General features: G+C 43.8%; 1 protein-coding gene across 2 annotated transcripts in view; it reads right to left on the bottom strand.

The window, feature by feature from the left end:
* SLCO1C1 (solute carrier organic anion transporter family member 1C1) overlaps window positions 1-10337 on the bottom strand; it is a 32425-nt gene extending 22088 nt beyond the window's left edge. Inside the window, exons 1-9 of one of the 2 annotated variants that reach the window (XM_081926980.1) lie at window positions 9867-10337; window positions 7181-7332; window positions 5414-5555; window positions 5194-5326; window positions 4314-4435; window positions 3988-4134; window positions 3394-3492; window positions 2943-3188; window positions 2491-2655 (exon numbers count right to left, since the gene is read on the bottom strand). In XM_081926980.1, coding sequence (XP_081783106.1) covers window positions 2491-2655; window positions 2943-3188; window positions 3394-3492; window positions 3988-4134; window positions 4314-4435; window positions 5194-5326; window positions 5414-5555; window positions 7181-7309 — 1183 coding nt within the window. In that variant the 5' untranslated portion in view covers window positions 7310-7332; window positions 9867-10337. The remainder of the gene's footprint in view (window positions 1-2490; window positions 2656-2942; window positions 3189-3393; window positions 3493-3987; window positions 4135-4313; window positions 4436-5193; window positions 5327-5413; window positions 5556-7180; window positions 7333-9866) is intronic. The other variant, XM_081926981.1, reaches the window with a different exon arrangement.
* Window positions 10338-20066: the final 9729 nt, after the last annotated feature.

The raw sequence follows: 20066 nt of genomic DNA, 5'->3' as shown, positions 1-20066 counted from the left end.
TATGCAATAGTCGAGTTCCTGCACACACTCAGAGGCCCTTCTCTAGTCTCTACCCAGGCAAGCAACAAGCAATATCAGAGTTAAGATACATTCCAGCCAGGAAGAAAGGTTCAGAGAGGGTATGAAACACAGCAAGTAAGAAATGTGGCCTGGGGGAAGTTCTCAGGGTCAAATAGAGAAGCTGGGAGGGCTGGAGTTGGTCCCTGGGCCTCATAGGTGCCAACTCCCCGGGGCTCTGGGTGCTCTTGCATTAAGGCACCCACAAATTTCAGAGCTAGGGCCATGAACGCTGCATGGCACCCATGGCTCCAGGCACCTACAGCCACAGGGCCAAGCTGGCACTCATGCCAGGTCTCATGTTGCCCACCTCTGGTTTGAATTAACCCTGATATCCACTAAAGCAGGCGTGTCCAACAGGTTGATCCCCCCCCCAAAAAACTCTCAACAACGTTGATGGGTAGATTACTGTTTTTTAAAAGTGGGAGTAGAATGCAGTCTCTTGGAAGTTGGACGTGCCTGGACTAGAGGATAATTGAAGTTTGGATGCCATTTTGATTCAAGATGGTGACTTTGGTCTGACTTCACCACTTTCTTTGGCATGATGGGTCCAAGCTTATAAATTACTGTATTTTTCGCTCCATAAGACACACTTTTTCTCTCCTAAAAGGAAGGGGAAATGTGTGTGCGTCTTATGGAGCGAATGCAGGCAGGAGGCAGGCGGGAAAAGCCCCTGAGAGCGTGGCCATGTCAGTCCCTTCTCCCTCCTCGGGGAAAAGCCCGCAAGAGCCGCACGCTCTTTAAAGGGTGCGCGGCTCTTGGGGGCTTTTGCGGGAGGTGGGGGAAGGGACAGAGGGCAGCCCCTCAGTCCCTTCCCCCACCTCCCGAAAAAACCCCAAGAGCCACACTCCCTTTCACGAGCCGCGTGGAGCATGTGTGCAGCTCTTGGGGGCTTTTCTCTCCCCTGGGGAAAAGCCTACAGGTGTCACACACACGCTCCATGCAGCTTGTGAAAGGAAGCTCTGAGCAGAGCCTGGGATGCATACAGGCTTTGCTCAGCGCTCCCTTAAAAAAAATTTTTTCCTTGCATTCCCCCTCTAAAAAACTAGGTGCGTCTTATGGTCAGGTGCGTCTTATGGAGCAAAAAATACGGTGCACTGTCCATTTAAAAATCACAATATGTTTGGGTAGCACTGGGCACCCCCCTCTAGCTTTAATATACTTTTATAGTTGCTGAATGTGGAAATATCTGAGGTGGACCATTTTTTCTCCACCCCCATCCCCTCTCATCTCCCTACTGCCCAAAGACAACATATCGGGACCTGTTTGGGTGTCTTGCATTATTATGCTATAGCAGTCTTTGCCAAACTCGTGTCCTCTGGATGTTTGGAGCTATAACTCCCATCAGCCCCAGCCAGCATGGTCAACAGTCCAAAAAGTCTGGAGGGCACCGGATCAGTGACTGTTGTCCTATAGTAACAGCAATAAACCTTTTGCCTATTCTTCTCAAGTGGCACTTCCTCTGCTTTGCATAATCTTAAATTGTTTCACACATAGCTAGAGGCTTAGCACTAAGAAAAGCTTGACATACAATGGAAGGCACTGTGTTATGGGCAATAATTGCTGCTGAGTGCCTTTTCTCCTCCTAAACAGCATTCACAGATTATACTAGTTGAATAGGTGCCATGCCAAGAAATTCCAACTTCCATCTTCGAGGAACGAGAACAACAAAGTGTAATGCAGCTGGTCCAAAAATAAAACACTTGGGTTGCATCCAACTAAGTTCTGCTCAAAGCAGATCCACTGAAATTAATGGACCCAAGTCCATCAGGGGTATTAATTTCAGCTGGGTATATTTTGAAGAGAACTAGCATGGGCTTCAACCCTCAGTATATATAAGAAGCTCCATGTTTGCCTCGCAATTCTGCAGCCTTTGACATACCCAAAGAAAACTCTGACCTGAAAACCAGGCTTTGTTTCCATACCTAGCTTCCATTCAGCAAAGCTAGCACAGAGTGGCATCTATTTACATGCCTTACTTTTCTGTGTATCAGACGAGGTGGGTTTTTTTACTAAAATATAAGGTTCAGAATTTGGGCTCATCTTATACACAGATAGTGCATGGGGGGGGATGTGCGATTGGCTGCTGCCGCGATCCAGAGATTGTTAGTGGATACTGGGCATGCTATTGGTGGCTGTGGCAAGGGCTGTTGTTGATTGGCTGCTGCTGCATCATTTGGGCAGACAACTCCCGGCTTCTGCCGGAGAGGGAACAGACGGTAAGCGGCTATTGCAACGCATGCGAGTAGCCGTGCAGATCATGCGGGTGAGCTATTTTCTGCAATCCCCCCTAAAAAAGCTCAACAACTCTGAGCAATCTCCCCTTATTTTCTTAATTTGTAGTCCCCCAAAGTAGGGGGCATCTTATACATGGGGGCATGTTATACACGAAAAAATTACGGTAATCATTTTGAAAAAGCACGGCATTCATACCTATGACAAAATTGGTCTTCGAAGATGATTGCCCAAACTGCTGCTCAATGTATTTTGCTTTGTAAGTCACCATACCAATGAGAGAATTGAACTGGGTGATGCTGGAGCAGAGGTATAAAAAATACACTGGATTCCCAAAGAGGCTTTTCAGTGATGGCAGGAAATCTGCAAAACAAAACGGTGGCCTGCTGTTGACAAAGTGACTGGAAAACAACATGCAATGCAAAATTGTTTTCAATGACCTTGCAGGGTTCAGAATATTCCAACACACACTAAGCTCAATGCAATGTGGTTCAGCCACATCTTCAATGTGCTCATTTGATGGTTCATCACCCAAGGGTAGGAAAGCAAGTCAGGGTAATTAGTAGAGACTGTTACCAAACTAGCTGATTTGAAAAAAGAGATTTTATAAAGTCTGAATGTGACTCAGTTCACCAGCCACATGGCCTCACCTCTAGCCATCTCGAGAAACTTCACTTGCTCTTGGTAGGTGATGCGGTGTTCTCTGTTATCTTCGTTGATGAACTTGGACTGCTCAGAGGAAGTGCTGGAATCCTTTCGAGTGTCTGGTCTTGGAAGATGTTTCGGTAAGAACCAGAAAGGGATAGCGGCAAGGATGCTGACCACCCCGGCTATTAAGTAGCCAAGCCACCAAGCTCCTACCCACTGGGAGTCCTTGTGAGTTATACTTATGCTGTCTGGGGAGGGAAGAAGAAATGAAGACATCAGCCACCAGTAGGAACGGTTCAGTGGTCAGAGTATCAAGACTAGGACGGAGGAGACCAGGGTTAAAATCTCCACTTGGCCACGGAGCTCGCTGGACGACCCAGGGCCTTTCAGCCAAACCCACCTCAGAGATTGGGATGTGTTCAACAGACTCATTGCAGCCTTGCTCAGACTCACCCATGTCTACAAAGCCGATGTCTACATACAGAGTGGCACACAAGGACCCCAGGAGGAAGCCAAAGATGGGGCCTATTATTGCAACCGTCTGCACACACCCTGAGAAAAGGAAGCAGAACAGGCACATTAGACTGAAAAGTTACACTTTGACCTGGTCAATATAAAGGTAACTGGACCATTAGGTCCAGTTGTCGCCAACTCTGGGGTGGCAGTGCTCATCTCGCTTTACTGGCCAAGGGAGCCGGCGTACAACTTCCAGGTCATGTGGCCAGCATGACTAAGCCGCTTCTGGCGAACCAGAGCAGCGCACGGAAACGCCGTTTACCTTCCTGCCATAGCGATACCTATTTATCTACTTGCACTTTGATGTGCTTTCAAACTGCTAGGTTGGCAGGAGCAGGGACCAAGCAACAGGAGCTCACCCCAGCACGGGGATTCAAACCGCTGACCTTCTGATTGGCAAGTCCTAGGCTCTGTGGTTTAACCCACAGCGCCACCCGCGTCCCAGACCTGGTCAATAAGAATGGACAAACCATCTGGTATGGCAGAGGGAGAAACGAGAAGAAATATGACCTGGTTTGAAAAACAAAATACCAATGTAAAAGGCTGCGCTCTCTTCTGTGGCGTGGTCATCAATGTACGCAATCCCCAAAGGCTGGATCGGGGTTTCCCCAATTCCACGTAGCAGATTTCCCAGCAAAACATAAATCCACATGGAAATTCCAGCTTCCTTTTCACACCCTGTTCACACAAAGAGACCATCGTTTGTATTTTGACATCATTCTCTCCCAATACACTCAACTAATGGGACTTTCAACATATACACACCCTTTCCCATCAAATCACACCAAAGCAGCTGCCAAAATTGCACCAACATTGTATTTCCTGGAGCAGTGCTGCCATTATCTTTTTATCCTTACCTGCATGAATTTGCGCCTGAGCTCTTTCCAAGACTGAGACAGGCAGCTGCTTCTGATCCTGGAGACACGGGGAGATGCTGACAGTTGAATTGGAGGAGGAAGAAAATATCTCATACCTATAGCTGTGTAAAAACCAACAGTTTCTTTACAGAGTTACCACCTGTTACATGGTGGAGGGGGGTATATATTTAAGCTTATTCCAGGCTCCTGTTGAAGGCTACCTGAACTGAAGGCAAGGGCTACACTGAAATGAATAGTTCATATATATCAACTTTGGTGAACCTCATTCTGCCTAATGGTAGAGCCGGCCTGAGTCTTGGTCGCCGTATTGTACCCTGTACTGAATTTCCACAGCTGTCAACATGAGCTGCATGGTGTCACAAGTGGCAAGGAATTCCACAGGGATAGAATCTTATTCTCCATTCTAAGTCACCCTCATATAAATTGCGTCCTAGGAAAAGAGTGCAAAACATTGCAGTATGAAATGCAAGCCAGCCAGACATGCACCCTTTTAAAAGAATACTCTATTCCATTTATTTTTCCACCTGTTTTTCTGGGTGCGGGTGTCCCTCCAACAGCCACTCAATATTTCATGGCCATTCAGCACTCTCAGACTGTTCTCTGGCTCCCCCTCCCCATAGATTTTTTCAATTTCGTTGTTCTGTATGGGACAATGACAATAAAGAATATCATATCGTATTGTGCCCTTCCCCCCAAGTTGTCCATAGTTCTGCAAACCTTGGAGTTTCCCTGAGCATGAATGGTGCAATTTTATCTATACAAGCAATGGCACTCACACCTGAACTTTGGAAATAGAAGGAATGATTAAGCTTTACACATTTGTTTGCCAAACGGCAGCTACAAATTGTGGCGTACTTACTGTCCCATAAAGAACTGCGGCATGGCTATCAGAAATGTTCCGAATGACATGATCAGGCAACCGGCTCCGATGATCTTTGGCCTATGAAGTTTGGCTCCAAAGTAGCTGACCAGGATTATTATTAAAAGGTTCCCTTTAAGAAGCAAGGAGAGACTGACTTAGGCACACTTAGCTCGTCATCTGCCTATGTAGCAACAAAATCTTGGTGTGTGTCACATACCAATTTCAAAGCTGCCATCTATCAGGCCAACCAGGGATGAAGGGATATCAAATCTTTTTTCTATTTGGGTGATGGTACTTTTCAGGTAACTTCCTGACAGAGCTTTCGCAAAGTAAACAAACGATAAGGCAGCAAGAAAAATCTGCAATGAGCAAACAGACGGGTCAGCGCTTTAAAAATGTGTCACCAGTGTTGGATTGATTGATTGATTGATTGATTGATTGATTGATTGAATGAATAATATATCACTTAGATGCCAAAATGGCTTCTAAGTGGTTCACAGCTCTAAAATCAATGCGAAAAAATAATTACAAAAAATAATTACAAAATAACAATTACATGATCACATCAAAATATCCTCAATTTTAAAATAACCGTGAAAATTCATTAGGATTTTAGTGTGAATTTATTGTACTATATGAACTTTTCCCCATATGTAATCTTCCCTAATATTCACAAGTAGGCACTGAATCTTTCTCATTCTTTCAGCAGCAGGAATTAAATTAAATAAAGGTCTGGTATCTGAAGGATGCCTAGGAGCAGAGATTCCTGGGCACGGGGGGCAAATCCAAGAGTTAAGACCCAGTGGCAAATTCCCCAGGTTTCCTGGGGTATAAAGCCCAGTTTCTCCTGGGTCTGGTGTGGAGTGGGGTTGGGAGCAGGGCCAGTGAGGGGTGTGGCTAGCGAAGGGATGTGGTATAGGAAGAGTCCTGAGGGCCAGATAGAGAGGCTTGGCCCCTTGGCCTGAGTTTCCATGTCCCTGACCTGTTAAAATAGCTGAAATCCATTGACGACAACAACAAAAAGCCTCCTTTTTTCTGGTTAGCCAGCAATCCTATATGCAGCACAGAGAGAACGCCAACCCTGGGGAAATTGCTGGCGCTTTAATATGATTGTCTGTCTATTTTTGGAGGCAATAAGCCGCTTCCTTAATGGCTCAGTGGCAACTGAAGGTTTATTCAGTGAAGGAATCGGATTACCTCAGAAGCAGGCAGAGGGAGGAATGATCTTATTTGTCTCATAATGCAAGTTTAATGAACACAACTTGCTTTTAATTCTCCAAACCAGGGAAGTAGTTAAGTGCCACTCTGCACCGAGACTTGGACGAGACGATTTGGTCTCTTTGTGTCAGCGTGTGCTCTGGTGCCGGGAAAAGGTGTTGACCTCTGTGTGCGAGTTTTTGTGTGCATGTCTTGCAATACGACTCAGCTGCACCAACGATAACACTAGTTCAGAGATGCCTTGATGCTTTTCAAAGTCTGAAGTGCTGTTTTGCGTCGGCCAAGCTGAACACCTGACAGGCACTGAACAATTCTTTTCCCCAACTCACTTCTGTAGTACCAGAGTGGCAGCAAACTTCAGTTTTGGCTCCATTTGTATTGGGACAGACTTAGGCCGCTGTCACACCATACATTGAAAAACTATGGTACCAGTTTCGACAGCCGCGACTTCCTCCAAAGAATTATGGGAGGTGTAGTTTGTTAAGGGCGATGAGAGAACTTAGGAGACCCCTATTCCCCTCACAGAGCTACAATTCCCAGGTTGGTTGGGAAGCATAGCTCTGTGAGGGAGTAAATAACAGTACCCAGGAGAAAATGTGAGCTTTAAATGGATGCTGTGATTGGGATTGGATGCTTTGTATTTGAGTTGGGCTGCAAGAAGAAAAGGCTTGGCTGAAAAGTATGAGGGAAATAATGTGCCCAGTGACGAATTCTCAGCCCCTTCAAATGAGCCAAGTCCACAATCCACAGCTCTTTTATACTATACCTTCATTCCTCCACAGATTGTTCCTTTCTCCTTTGAAGCTGAGGATTCTGATCTTGAAGAAGACCTGTCAATGGGCAGGATTGTGTTTTTTGAAAAAAGCTGAGTGTTTTCTTTGGATGAATTCTCCATCGGAATTTTCCCTTTCAATCAATCTGAAAGACGTAAATAAATGGTTATATAGGCCCTTTTAATTATTATTGCTTCCAGGGAGATCTTTCCGTAATGTGAAAGATGTTTCCTAAGGAATCACATTATCAACTGAACACCTGGAAATGCACTTCTGAGTATGTATAGGAGGAAGAATGACCTGCCCCCAGGGGACACTCTCCCTGTCATGTTTCTGCAGGAGTCACCGACTGGAAGACTCATTCAGAGATCCAGTGGCCAACCTCCTCAGAGGGCAGACATTTCTGCTGCAGCTCTGCCCGAGGAGTCATGGACTAGTTGGACACAGAGGAATGGTTGGAGGAAGCACCAAGCAAAGATGGCTTAGAGCCTGTGGAGTGGGGAAATGACGAGTGATCAGATGGAGAAGAGGGAGAAGGCTGGGAGGAGGAGGTGTCGGAAGCTGAAGAGGTAACAGTACTTAGTGAGCTGGGAGAGTCAGTGGCAGAGAGAAGTCTAGAATCAAAGGCAGAAGCTGAAGCAGAAGGTGGCCAAGAGGCAGAGATGAGTCCAACTGGTGAAGAGGCATGGGTGTCTCTCCCTCCAGCTTCCCTCCTCCCTGGTCACCTAGAACCAGAAGAGGCATGGAGATGGTGGAGGAGAGGTTGAATTCACATAGGCACAGTCTCTGATTGCTTGGGGGGAAACCCTGGAGAGGTGGGAAGAGATGGCTGTGGGTAGGCAGGGACTTTCAGCCTCGGCAACTGATCCATGGGGCAAGACCTACTGGGGGTGAGATGCTGTGCTCATTAAGGCTGAAGCTCTGACAAGTCTATGCAGAGTTCTTGCGTGGCTTGCTCCTGTCACCTAGTGACACCGGATGCAGAGATGGAGATGGAGACATTTTGTCTCCAGCCAAGGCTGATAGGGAAGATTCAAAGCCAGAGCAGATAATCATGCAGAGACAAAGCAGACAGGCTCCTTTGCAGGGATCATAGCTCAGTAGCAGAGCACCTGACTTGCATTCAGAAAGGTCTCGGTAGCCATCCCAACTACTCAAATTAAAATAAGGTAACAAGTGATGAGAAAGGCTTCATTTGAGACCTGATAAGCAGAATAGACAATACTGAAATAGCTGGATATATCATATTATTGGAATATTTATAGGCTGCACTTTCATAAAAATACAGCAAGGTGGTATAGAGCATACAAAATTATAATGTCAATAAAAACACCAGTAAAAACATCAATAGATAGCCTGACAAAAATATAGCTGTTCTGGCCCTTCACAAAAAGTCTGGCTCATACCATGGCCACTTCTTGCTAGACTACTGCAACCTTCTCTTCCTGGGTCCGCACACCTTCACTTCTCAAGGGTATCCAGCACTCTGCTGAAAAGATAATTCAGCCTCTCTTGCCACTCTGAAGACGTGGTGTCCCACCTGAAGTCCCTACCCCAGAAGTTCCCAAACTGTGGTTTGAATGGGAAGCGGTTTCGCCAAGAAGCAAACAGAAGGACAGAGGGCCTATGAACATTCAAAGAGTGGAGGAGCTCCATGGGTTTTGGGGGGTTTGTTTTTTAAAAAAGAACCTTTAACAATTTAAAATCCTATTATTATTATTATTATTATTATTATTATTATTATTATTATTCACAAAGTAAACTTCTCTGAAGAGTTCCATATTTTGAAGACATAATAATTGTTAAAATATTGTGGACCATGCTGTGATTTTTGTAAGAATCTGTATTTTGTTAGGCATTTCTTACTATAATTGCATCTGATGTGTGTGTGTGTGTGTTAAATAGGTACTGTTTTTATGTACTGACTTTTGTGTTCTGTGTTGTAAACCTCCCTGCAATCTTTGGACAAAGAACTGGAATGCAAATTTAATAAAAGAAGAAGCAAATAAATAAATTGTGGTTACTGGTGTTATTAATTCTAAAGGAACACTTCAGAAGATTGCAGTTAAAAATGATAATAATAATAATAATGCTGATGATGACTGCAACCATGATCAAGATACATTTCTAAAGTGCCATCAATGTATACTGCCCTTTAAAGGATAACATTTTTTTTGTATTTTTTAAAAAAATAAATTTAAAAATTGTTCTAAAAAAAGAAAAGCAGCAGGTCCCTGTCTCCAAGGAGCTTACCATACAGCAGTGCTTTTGCTAAAAATTCTAAAGTATCAGTGAGAACGCCAAGGGCACAGGAGCTTTCCAATCATGCAGTGGCTTTCACATTAACCAGAATCATTTTCAAGCTTTTGCCACGACCAATAAACGATTGCAAATGATAGCTTCCCCATTCCCTCCTTCTCGTTCTTCGGCACCAGCGTGACAACAACTTTCTCTAAAGAACCATTCGTTTCTTTGTAAGCACTGACATTATAGAAAAAGTCATATTTCTAGACAGTTCCCTTAGTTGATTGAATGAAATGAATGAATAAATGAATGAATGAATGTGTGTGTGTTTTCTTACTCACAGGTGATGAGAGGAGAAAGGCCTCTGTCCACAAAAGAAGACAGACAACTTTTGAGAAGAGGATGAAGGCAGAGCAGATGAAGACACAACCTTACCTTGGCAGTAGCGACCTCCAGTCCCTGGTAGTTCTTTTCTGGGGGTGAACTCAGAAACAAATACGTATCTCTTCTCCTAGCCTTAAAATGGAAGAATTTTGAGCAAAACCCCAGTCTGAGACACGATCCAGTGAGGTAGATCTTATATCTGGAGGTAGAAAGAGGAGACAAGAAAGTCCGAAGGGGTGGGGAGAACAGTTCTTTGTTTTGCCTGTGTGGTCAGTATCACCCTCTCACTCGGTCTTTTCTTGTTTACTCCTCCACCTTCAAGTCTGGTCTTTCTTCTCCCCCACTACAAATTCCGGGACACACAAAGGACATGAGCAAAGCAGGAGCTGGAATTCTTCACAGCAGAAATGGTTTTAAAAGTTCTTGAGATCTTTCTTAGCGACATGCAGCAAGTTGGACAACATGCATGTGATAAAGCTTTCTTTCTCTCCCTCTCTCTCCCTCTCTCTTTTCCTTCTAAAGCCCTGATCTTCTTAATTGCTGGTTCCCAGGAAATAAAAGACTTCATGGGGGGGAACCTGCCAACCAAAGGGGAGGGTGGGTGGTGTAACGAAGAAACTTTCTTCTGCCTACACGGAAATCTGTCTGCAAAGCCAGCACACCCCCCCCCCCCCCGTTATTTAATGGGAAGCTTCCTTATTAGGTCTTGCAATGTTTTGAACAACGTTGCAGCTTTTCTTTCTTTCTTTCTTTCTTTCTTTCTTTCTTTCTTTCTTTCTTTCTTTCTTTCTTTCTTGGGTAGCGGGAGAAATCAGGACTAGAAAATGTGCATATCTCCATTACCAGTCATCTTCTCCAGTGTTGATACCATCCACTCACTCAGTTATTCCTGAGAATTTAGATGGTGGTCCCCTTCACCCCACAAAAAAATGACCTTTATATAATCCTGCTCATTTGCTTTTAATTGCTCAGTTATAGTTTTTGGAAGCTTACATAGCAGGTGCAGTCCGATTCTTGAACTGACATGGTGGTATTCGTTTCACCTTCTTTGGAGTGTGTAGATCGCAACAGGTTTTATGATGCTGCGCCGCACCGATGTGTGATCCATTACTCCATCTCTCCAGTTCCTGACTGGCGACATGGTGTGGAACAACGCATCTCAGCTGTGACCCACTCTGCAATTCAGTCAATGATGTAGCCATACAAACCTAGAAAGTTGCCTTACATCAGGTCAAGCTAAGTACCCCATCTCAGTGGTAGAACATCTACATTACACGCACAAGGCTCCAGGTTCAGTCGCCAGGTAGAGTTGTGGGAGATGTCAGTCTGAAACCCTGAAGACCTACTTTGTTTATCACTGTTGTTCTGACCATAATAATAATATTTTTATTATTTTTATCCTGCCCTCCCCAGCCGAAGCCGGGCTCAGAGCGGCTAACAACAATAAAAGTAACACATCATTCTAAAATCAATCCATTCTAAAATCAATTCAAAATCAAATTAATGGCAACCATTGGGCTAGAGTTCTGTGAGGATTACCAAAGGAGGGAGTCAGGCTGTGCCTTGGCCAAAGGCCTGGTGGAACAGCTCTGTCTTGCAGGCCCTGTGGAAAGATGTCAAGTCCTGCAGGGCCCTAGTCTCTTGTGACAGAGTGTTCCACCAGATCATGGTCACAGAACCACAGAAAGGTCACCATCATGCATACATACTGTCAGGGAATGGTCTAAAGATGAGGACTGGGGAAGGCATTCTATAGCAGACCAGCTTCTCTCCGATGGAGAACTGGAGGGGGAAGAGTCACGCCCCCCACTTGTCCACAGCATGTTCAGAAGCAGAGAGACAGAGACAGAAGCCGAACAGCTTAGGGAGGCCTTACCGAGTTTTGAAATAATGGCAAGGGAACCAAAAGGGAGGGGTCAGCTAGTCGAGACGTTACTTGAGAGTGTGGGGGACCCCCCTCCCCATGGACTCAGAGGTCTGAACGTATCAGAGAGCAAAGGAGTCAGAGGGAGGGAGGGACTTCCTGTTGGTGCCTAAAATGCGTTGGAAGTCGGAAGGAGGGTTTAGAGTTGCCAGCTGCCCTCCTTGCAGAGAGCTGTGCATTTGTGCTTGCAACACGATGCTGTAATAAAAGGGCAATAAATATATCAACGGCTCATTAATTCTTATCTGTGAAGTTATCGAAGGGAGAGGAGGACTCTCCAAGCCTGACACACATACATACAAAATTGAGTAACAATGGTGACCAAAATATGTCTTTACATTAAAATACATACCAAAATACTCCTTCTCCTCCTAATATGCAATGTAGAAAAGGTTAGGGAAAAATAAAACAAAATATATCCTAAAATGCAAACGGTGAAGAGAACCAATACATTTAAAAGCATCTAAATTGTGTTTTTTTTTAAAAAAAATAAATCATCCAATTAAATCTTTGCAATTTGACATATTCACCTCCATAAAATTTTCTCATTAGCTCTTGGGCAGCCACTGCAAATCTCGTAACTCTGTCAGGGAAATGTCAGAGTCAAATGTGTAATTTTTGCTTGATCATCCCCATCAGGTATTTTAATCAGTTCAGAATAAACTTTGCCCCTGGTTCATAATACAAGGAGCAGTGCAGTAAATAATGATATAGGTCTTCTACTGCTTGGGCACCGCACCTGCACAGATGATGTTCCACCAGAATTTTCCTGTAACATCCGTCTAAACATTCTGAAGGCATAGCCTGAAACCGTGAAGTCGCACAAACTAACTGGCAAATCATGTCAAACCCATGTTTGTCAAACCCAAACACAGCTGTGTAGAGAACATCAATTTCTGGATTGCCTGTGGATCCTACTGAGCCTAGAAATCACCCAGCTTATTGTTTATATATCTCCAAGTCTGAACAAGGGACCAGTTCTTAATAACCTGCGGAATTATATCAAAAGCTAACATTTGCTCTTTGTAGTGAGCATCATTAAGGGCTCATCCAGACTTCCGCTTGCTCAGCCGCTTTCCCCCAGGGGAACTGCTCAATTGCAGCAAACATGAATCAGGTTTCCTCTGACATTTGCTGTGGTTTAGCGCTAAAGAGTGGGTTTTCCAGGGAAAAGCAGTGGGACAAGGGCTAAACCAGTTGAATCCATTTTTTCTAGGCATGGGCAAGCAGAAGTGTGGTTGAGTCCTAAATGATGGAGAATATTGACATGTAGCAATGGCCACAAGCCCACGGAGGACATGACTACCTATTAGCCATTACACCAATGTGAAACATCCATATTCAAAGGCAACATATCTCAGAATACCAGACAGCAGCATGGCAAGACACTTAGGTCCCGGTTCCACTTTTGACCTTCTGAAGCCAGACAGCCGCTGATGCATGTGGATTTCCCTTAATCTCAGATTTCGCTTCCAATCACTGCCTTGGTGCTGCAACCCGTCCATTTCTATGCCCACAACAACGTATTCTGAATCATTTAGAGGGTGAAAATGGGGGGGGGGAGTGGGCCCCACTACGTCAAAACGCGAACATTATCTAAGGCACCACATGCACATTGCGCGAGGCATAATAAAATTCCAACAAGATTAGGGGGGAATGATTAAAGAATGGATAATAATTTGTATTAAATCTAGTTGGGATCTGTTCAAGGTGTTTTATTTCATTTTTGTGTGTGCTTGGCTCTCAGTCAGCCAGAGTCTTGCTGTGGTTTTAGCTACTTAGTCATTATGGAGGAGGGGAAGCAGTATGGGACAGAAGGAAATATTGACCCTGATGTTTCCCCCCTCATTTGTACAATTATAACCTCACATGCTGAGAGGAAGCAAGATAAAGGCAGCATCCACATACCAGTTTATTCTCTTTCCCTGACATTTTACTACCTGTTAATTTCTGCATTATAACTGTGTTTTTGCACAATGTAAATGCCACTTCCGGAACTACAGTGGAATGTAGCACAAGTTTAGCACTCATTTACACATTATTTGCAAACAGATTATTTCTGAAAGCAAATAACATGGAAATTAAGCACTAAACATGCCCCATATCCCACTATAGTTCTGGAAGTAGTACTTATGTTGTGTGAAAGAAAGCTCAAACATAGCGTGGACTGCAACAGCTAGGGAAAAGTCATGAAAAAGAAATTGTAGAGTTGGAAGAGAACCTAAAGATCATTTAACCCAACCCCCTGCAATGCAGAAATATGCAGCTGTGCTATATGGGGATCGAACCTCCAACCTTGACAGTATCAGCATCATGCTCTAACCAACTGAACTATCCATGCTGAATAAATTGCCAGGTGAATACAGCCCAAATAGTCACTTCTATTGTTGTTGTTGTTGTTGTTTAGTTGTTTAGTCGTGTCCAACTCTTCTTGACCCCATGGACCAGAGCACGCCAGGCACTCCTGTCTTCCACCGCTTCCCACAGTTTGGTCAGACTCATGTTAGTAGCTTCAAGAACACTGTCCAACCATCTCGTCCTCTGTCGTCCCCTTCTCCTTGTGCCCTCCATCTTTCCCAACATCAGGGTCTTTTCCAGGGAGTCTTCTCTTCTCATGAGGTGGCCAAAATACTGGAACCTCAACTTCAGGATCTTTCCTTCCGAATGAATAGGTTTAATCTTCTTGCAGTCCATGGGACTCTCAAGAGTTTCCTCCAGCACCATAATTCAAAAGCATCAATTCTTTGGCGATCAGCCTTCTAGAACACTAATAGTATACAGGCTGTGTTTAGCTTGTAATTTCCATGTTACCTGATCCTAGAAGAAATCCATTCGCAGTCCCCCTAACCCCTCAAAATTGCAGAAGTAAAGTGACAACATTGGGGCAGAATATCGGCATACAGTCCTCAGTTCATGTTTAAAGGGGAAACCTACCTAATTCACACTTTCTGAAACAAGATGTGGAACAAAACAGCCATCCTTCCAAATTCATGCTACTGCAAATTTTGAAATGAATGTTTTTTTTTTAGTCAAGTAATGTGTACAACAAGTGCATAGACTGGGGTAAAGTGTGGATAAAATTGCATATATTAGTGAAAGGAACATTTAAAAATGCACATATTGAGGAAGATTGCATACAAAAATGTGTATATCAGGAGATATCTACACTAAAATCCTGATGGATGCTCACAAGGGATTATATATATATAAAATATCTCACAAACTGATGTAGAAATATGGAGATTTGGAGACCTTAATATAATATTGGAAAAACAAGACACAAAGAGAATCCAAAATGGACAGATTCGTCCATTCCAGTTCTCCAGTCTGTCATACCCAATTCCGATTGTCTGGAAAATTATTCAGACATTATAAGACAAAATTATAAGACAAAATTATAAGACAAAATTATAAGACAAAAGCCAGAAAGCAACAGACTGTCATCATATTGGTTTTGGGTTTCTTTTGGTTTTTTTTAATGCAATTTCAGCACCTTAAGTGTAGCAACCCTGTGTCGTAAAACCCTGAGTAGTAATTTCATTATGAATGGGAGTTCTTTTCATTTCACTTAAATCTATTTAGGCTTCCTTTGTATTTGCAGGGAGACAGAGACAGACCACCTCTGTTTCCAAAGAAGGGGGGGGGAAGCAGACTAAGCCACAAATTAGCCTCCTCTGAATGGCTTGTTTTGCTGATCTGAAACATCAAGTGTTACTTCGTAGCAGGCTATGCTCAATATTGTTAGCAGCGAAGTATTTGAGAGGACCAGGCCTTCTTGGTCTCAGATATCGAACTAAATAAGTTAGGAACAACTTGAATTAACAGCGTAGAATTAGGTGCTGCAAATGGATCATCTAGTTTTTAATTTATGTTCATCATTTTTTTTTATTTTTTTACAAGCTATTATTTCAGAAGCTTGCTTTTGGCATTCATTTTCTTTCAGTGAAGACCCTCCAAGTGTCGCTATTTTCCGGGGACAGTCTTCGATTTACAGAAGCTGTCCCAGTTTCTGATTTGACCCCGGAATGTCCTACTTTCCTTAGGTCGTCCCTATTTTCAGGGTATGGTGTTATGGCAACAACCAAGTCAAGGAGATAAGTAACTAGTTGTTATGTTTTGTCACCACCTGTCGTGATAAAAAGTTATATAAATCGCAACAGCTTTGCTTTGCAAAGATTAACTTAACACTTGCAAATCTTACTTAAGGCACAAAAAAGGGAGGCCGTAAGAGAACGCAAGAGAACGCTGGCTAGTTAGAAATAAAAGCAAATGGAAACTGCAAGAACTGCCCATCCCCTAGCCTTCCTAACATTTTACAACATTGTCCTGTGTATATCCTGCTGTAGAATTTGTGCTATAGCTGCACCATAAAGAAGGCTGATCGTCGAAGAATTGATGCTTTCGAATTATGGTGCCAGAGGAGACTCTTGAGAGTCCCATGGACTGCAAGAAGATCAAACCTCTCCATTCTTAAGGAAATCAGCCCTGAAGGACAGATCCTGAAGCTGAGGCTCCAATACTTGGGCCACCTCATGAGAAGAGAAGATGTTGGGAAAGATGGAGGGCACAAGGAGAAGGGGACGACAGAGGACGAGATGGTTGGACAGAATTATAAAAGCTACCAACATGAGTTTGACCAAACTGCGGGAGGCAGTGGAAGACAGGAGTGCCTGGCGTGCTCTGGTCCATGGGGTCATGAAGAGTCGGACACGACTAAATAACAACAAAGCCAGAAACATATGGATGACCTGCCCTCTTTTTTACCTTCAATGTCACATGTTGTGCAGGAGTGCCCTAGTGGACGGGAATGCCCACACTCCTGTATTTCAGAACACATGCAATTAGTCCTTAATAGGTCTAAAAAATAACCACTAATAAATACTCTGAAAACCCCAAAAATCAGCTGACTCAGATCTGAGGCCAATGTGCTCCAGAATCCTGTTCCCACAGTGACAGACACGATTCCTGTGGGAACCCCAAAAGCAGCACCACTCTCCCAAAGGCATATTGCCTCTGAATACCAGAGATAAGATATATATAGTCACCACGATGAGCCGCCACAGATAGCCTTATCTTCCATTAATGTGTTAACTTAACAGCTGCCCAGGTAGGAGGACATGGGTACACCTTGCGGAAGCAAATTCCAAAGTTTCTCAAAGCTGTGAAGAACTTCTAGTGGCTTAAATAGCTCAGGACTGCAATACCTCAAGGACCGCCTCTTTCCATTTGAACCTACCTGGACCCTGAGATCATCTCCTTCGTGTGCCTCCTTCTTCATGTGCCACCTCCTTGAGAGGTCCAGAGAGTGGCAACATGAGAACGGGGCCTTCTCTACATTGGCACCCTGTCTGTGGGATGCTCTCCCCAGGGAAGTTCCCCTGGCGCCTTCATTATACACCTTTAAAGGGTAAAGGGGACCCCTGACCGTTAGGACCAGTTACAGATGACTCTGGGGTTGCGGTGCTCATCTCACTTTACTGGCCAAGGGAGCCGGTGTACAGCTAAGTCGCTTCTGGCGAACCAGAGCAGCACACTGAAACGTTGTTTACCTTCCCGCCAGAGCGGTACCTATTTATCTACTTGCACTTCATGCTTTCGAACTGCTAGGTTGGCAGGATCAGGGACCGAGCAACGGGAGCAAACCCCATTGCAGGGATTCGAACCACCGACCGTCCGAACGGCAAGTCCTAGACTCTGTGGTTTAACCCACAGCGCCACCCGCGTCCCTTTTTAAACACCTTTAGGCGCCAGGTAAAAACGTTCTTTTTTAACCAGGCCTTTGGTTGACCTGATCGACATCCATGCCCTTTTGAAATGTGGCTCTTTTTTTTGGTGGGTGGGTGTGTTATTGGGTTATTGTTTTTATTTTGATTTTATATATTGTGATATTTTCTGTGAACCGCCCTGAGACCTCTGGGTATAGGGCGATATATAAATTCAATCAATCAATAATGCTACAAAAGACCTTTCTCCACATCCTGCAGAAACCTACATGCCATTATCATGCCCCTCTTATTACTTGCCACTTTACAAAAATAAAAGCCAACATAGAGCCAATTGCCAAATTTTTCCTCATAGAGTTACTCCACTCCCCCGACCACAATTTTTGCTCTTCCTTAAGTTTCTTCCTTCCTTGATATTTTTCCTCCAGATTGTTTCTAAGGTAAGACATTTGAAACCATGGGTAGGCAAACTAAGGCCCGGGGGCTGGATCTCGACCAATCGCCTTCTAAATCCGGCCTGTTGACGGTCCGGGAATCAGTGTGTTTTTACATGAGTAGAATGTGTCCTTTTATTTAAATGCATCTCTGGGTTATTTGTGGGGCATAGGAATTATTTCATTTCCTGCCTCCCACCCCAAATATAGTCTGGCCCCCCACAAGGTCTGAGGGACAGTGGACTGTCCCCCTGCTGGAAAAGTTTGCTGACCCGTTTTAAACCTTCCCATGAACTGTGTTCCCCTCAGCCCACTGCAGCCAAAGTCCTTTGGGCCCCTCTCCTGCTTAGCCCACTGTAACGCTCAGGATAAGGTGCCCCACACCCGCGCCATCTCTCCTGGGAAGATCCTACGTGGATTTGGGATCTTGTCTCTGTGACCGGCTTTCCATATTAGCAAAGGACGGTTATCTGTGTGTGGTCCCTTAATGGTATCTGATTGGCTTTCTTCGCAGGGTGGTCCAGCTGTTCCGACAAGGACGTCTTGCAGCAGGGAAGGCCTCAGAAAAATAAATGCAGAAGAGTGTCTCATTAAGCACTCCTTTCACCTGAAAACGGTTCCCACTTGGATGTGTCGTATCACATTTCTGGTATATTTAGCGATCTAATGAATCGGAGGTGCACTTGATTGTACGCCTGTTTTCCACCTAGTTAGCTTGGCTTTACGCTCCGATGTACCTCAAAGCAGGTGTGTATATAAATATCAGCTTCTCAATCCGATTTGTGCGTCTGACAAAATACGGCTGTTGGCCATGAAAGGCGACAGCACAAACTATCTCCTTACAAGGCAACCCTAAACACGTCTGCTGAGAAGTATTGGATTCAATGGGGGCATATTCCCAGGAAAGTGACTGTGATCACATATCCAGAAGAAACAGCTTGGGGGATGGGACTTGGGAGTCCAAAAATGTCTGAAGGTAACCATTTTGGCTACCCTGGTGCAGCTGGTAGGTGAATGTCTGAATGCGTGAAAGAAATGGGGTGGTTGGGTAGTTTTGTGTCATTTTAGGTCTTGAAACTTAAGTTTTCAAATTTTTTCAGTGAGGGGTTTTTTTATGGGTGTGAGGAATTCAAATTGGCTATTATTCTCACGACTGGACAATATTTAGCTTGGTAAGTCTACGTCTGATGAAGAAGCACATAATCTGCTTTTGGAAAACCAAAGAATTTTAATTTTACCTTTTGAAAATGTCAGGCGATGCTAAATAAAAGCAACAATAACAATAATATTAATAATATGGAATATAACTGCAAGTACTGGGTAATCATTTCTAACGATGACTATGAAATTTTACACACGTTTTACTTACCAAGCAAAACTAAATTAATATAACCAAAATATTTTTTTTGAATTCACGAATCGTGCCACAACTCTTCGGCACCTCTCATTTTGGGAATTTGAAAGCTGAAAAATTCAACACGCCCTAATTATTGCGGGGTGGGGGAGAGAGAGATTTGAAAAAAAAGGAACAGAGAGATGAGGGGAAAGCTGTTGAGATAATAGTGGGGGTGGGATGTGGAATGTGGTCCTTTTATCCGAGGAGCAAGAAGGAGATGGAGGGGTGAGCCACAAAATGGAGAACATAGAAGAATGAATTTACAAGATAGAATTTGGTCAACTGCCTGCCACTTAATCTGGGACGCGACATGTTCCTATGGTGCAGAATGAAGTTGCTTTGTGCTGAGTTCAAGTCATGCACAGTCTTGCCAGGATCAAAATTAGGCACTGTCATTGAAGTTCTATACAAATGCTGTATTATCACCATTATCCTAGCGGAATTTGTGGCCATTATTTTTTCCCCTGCAGAAAGTAGCATCAGAGAAAATTGTAGAAATAATAACACATTGAGTCTAATTGGAAGCCAAATGTTTTTGTTTTGTTTTGTTTTTCCTTTTTTCCCTTCCCCTCATCCCCCTCCCCTTCTTTTTTCTGTTTTGTGCCTCCTTTCTTGGTCTTTCTCTTTTTGATATGTTAAGAAAGAGATAAAGAGATAAAAGTGTAATATAACAACTTCGGGAAGTTAAAAGCGATGTGTAATTTTTCTATTACTATTTATATATTGTTAAAATTGGTTAATTGTAATGAATTGATGTAGCAACTGCTGTGGTTT

Source organism: Podarcis melisellensis (genome assembly GCF_964234715.1).
Source record: "Podarcis melisellensis genome assembly, chromosome: 10".
Lineage (NCBI taxonomy): Eukaryota > Metazoa > Chordata > Lepidosauria > Squamata > Lacertidae > Podarcis > Podarcis melisellensis.
Note: the sequence above shows the minus strand (reverse complement) of the source record. Positions and strands in the feature narration are given on the sequence as shown.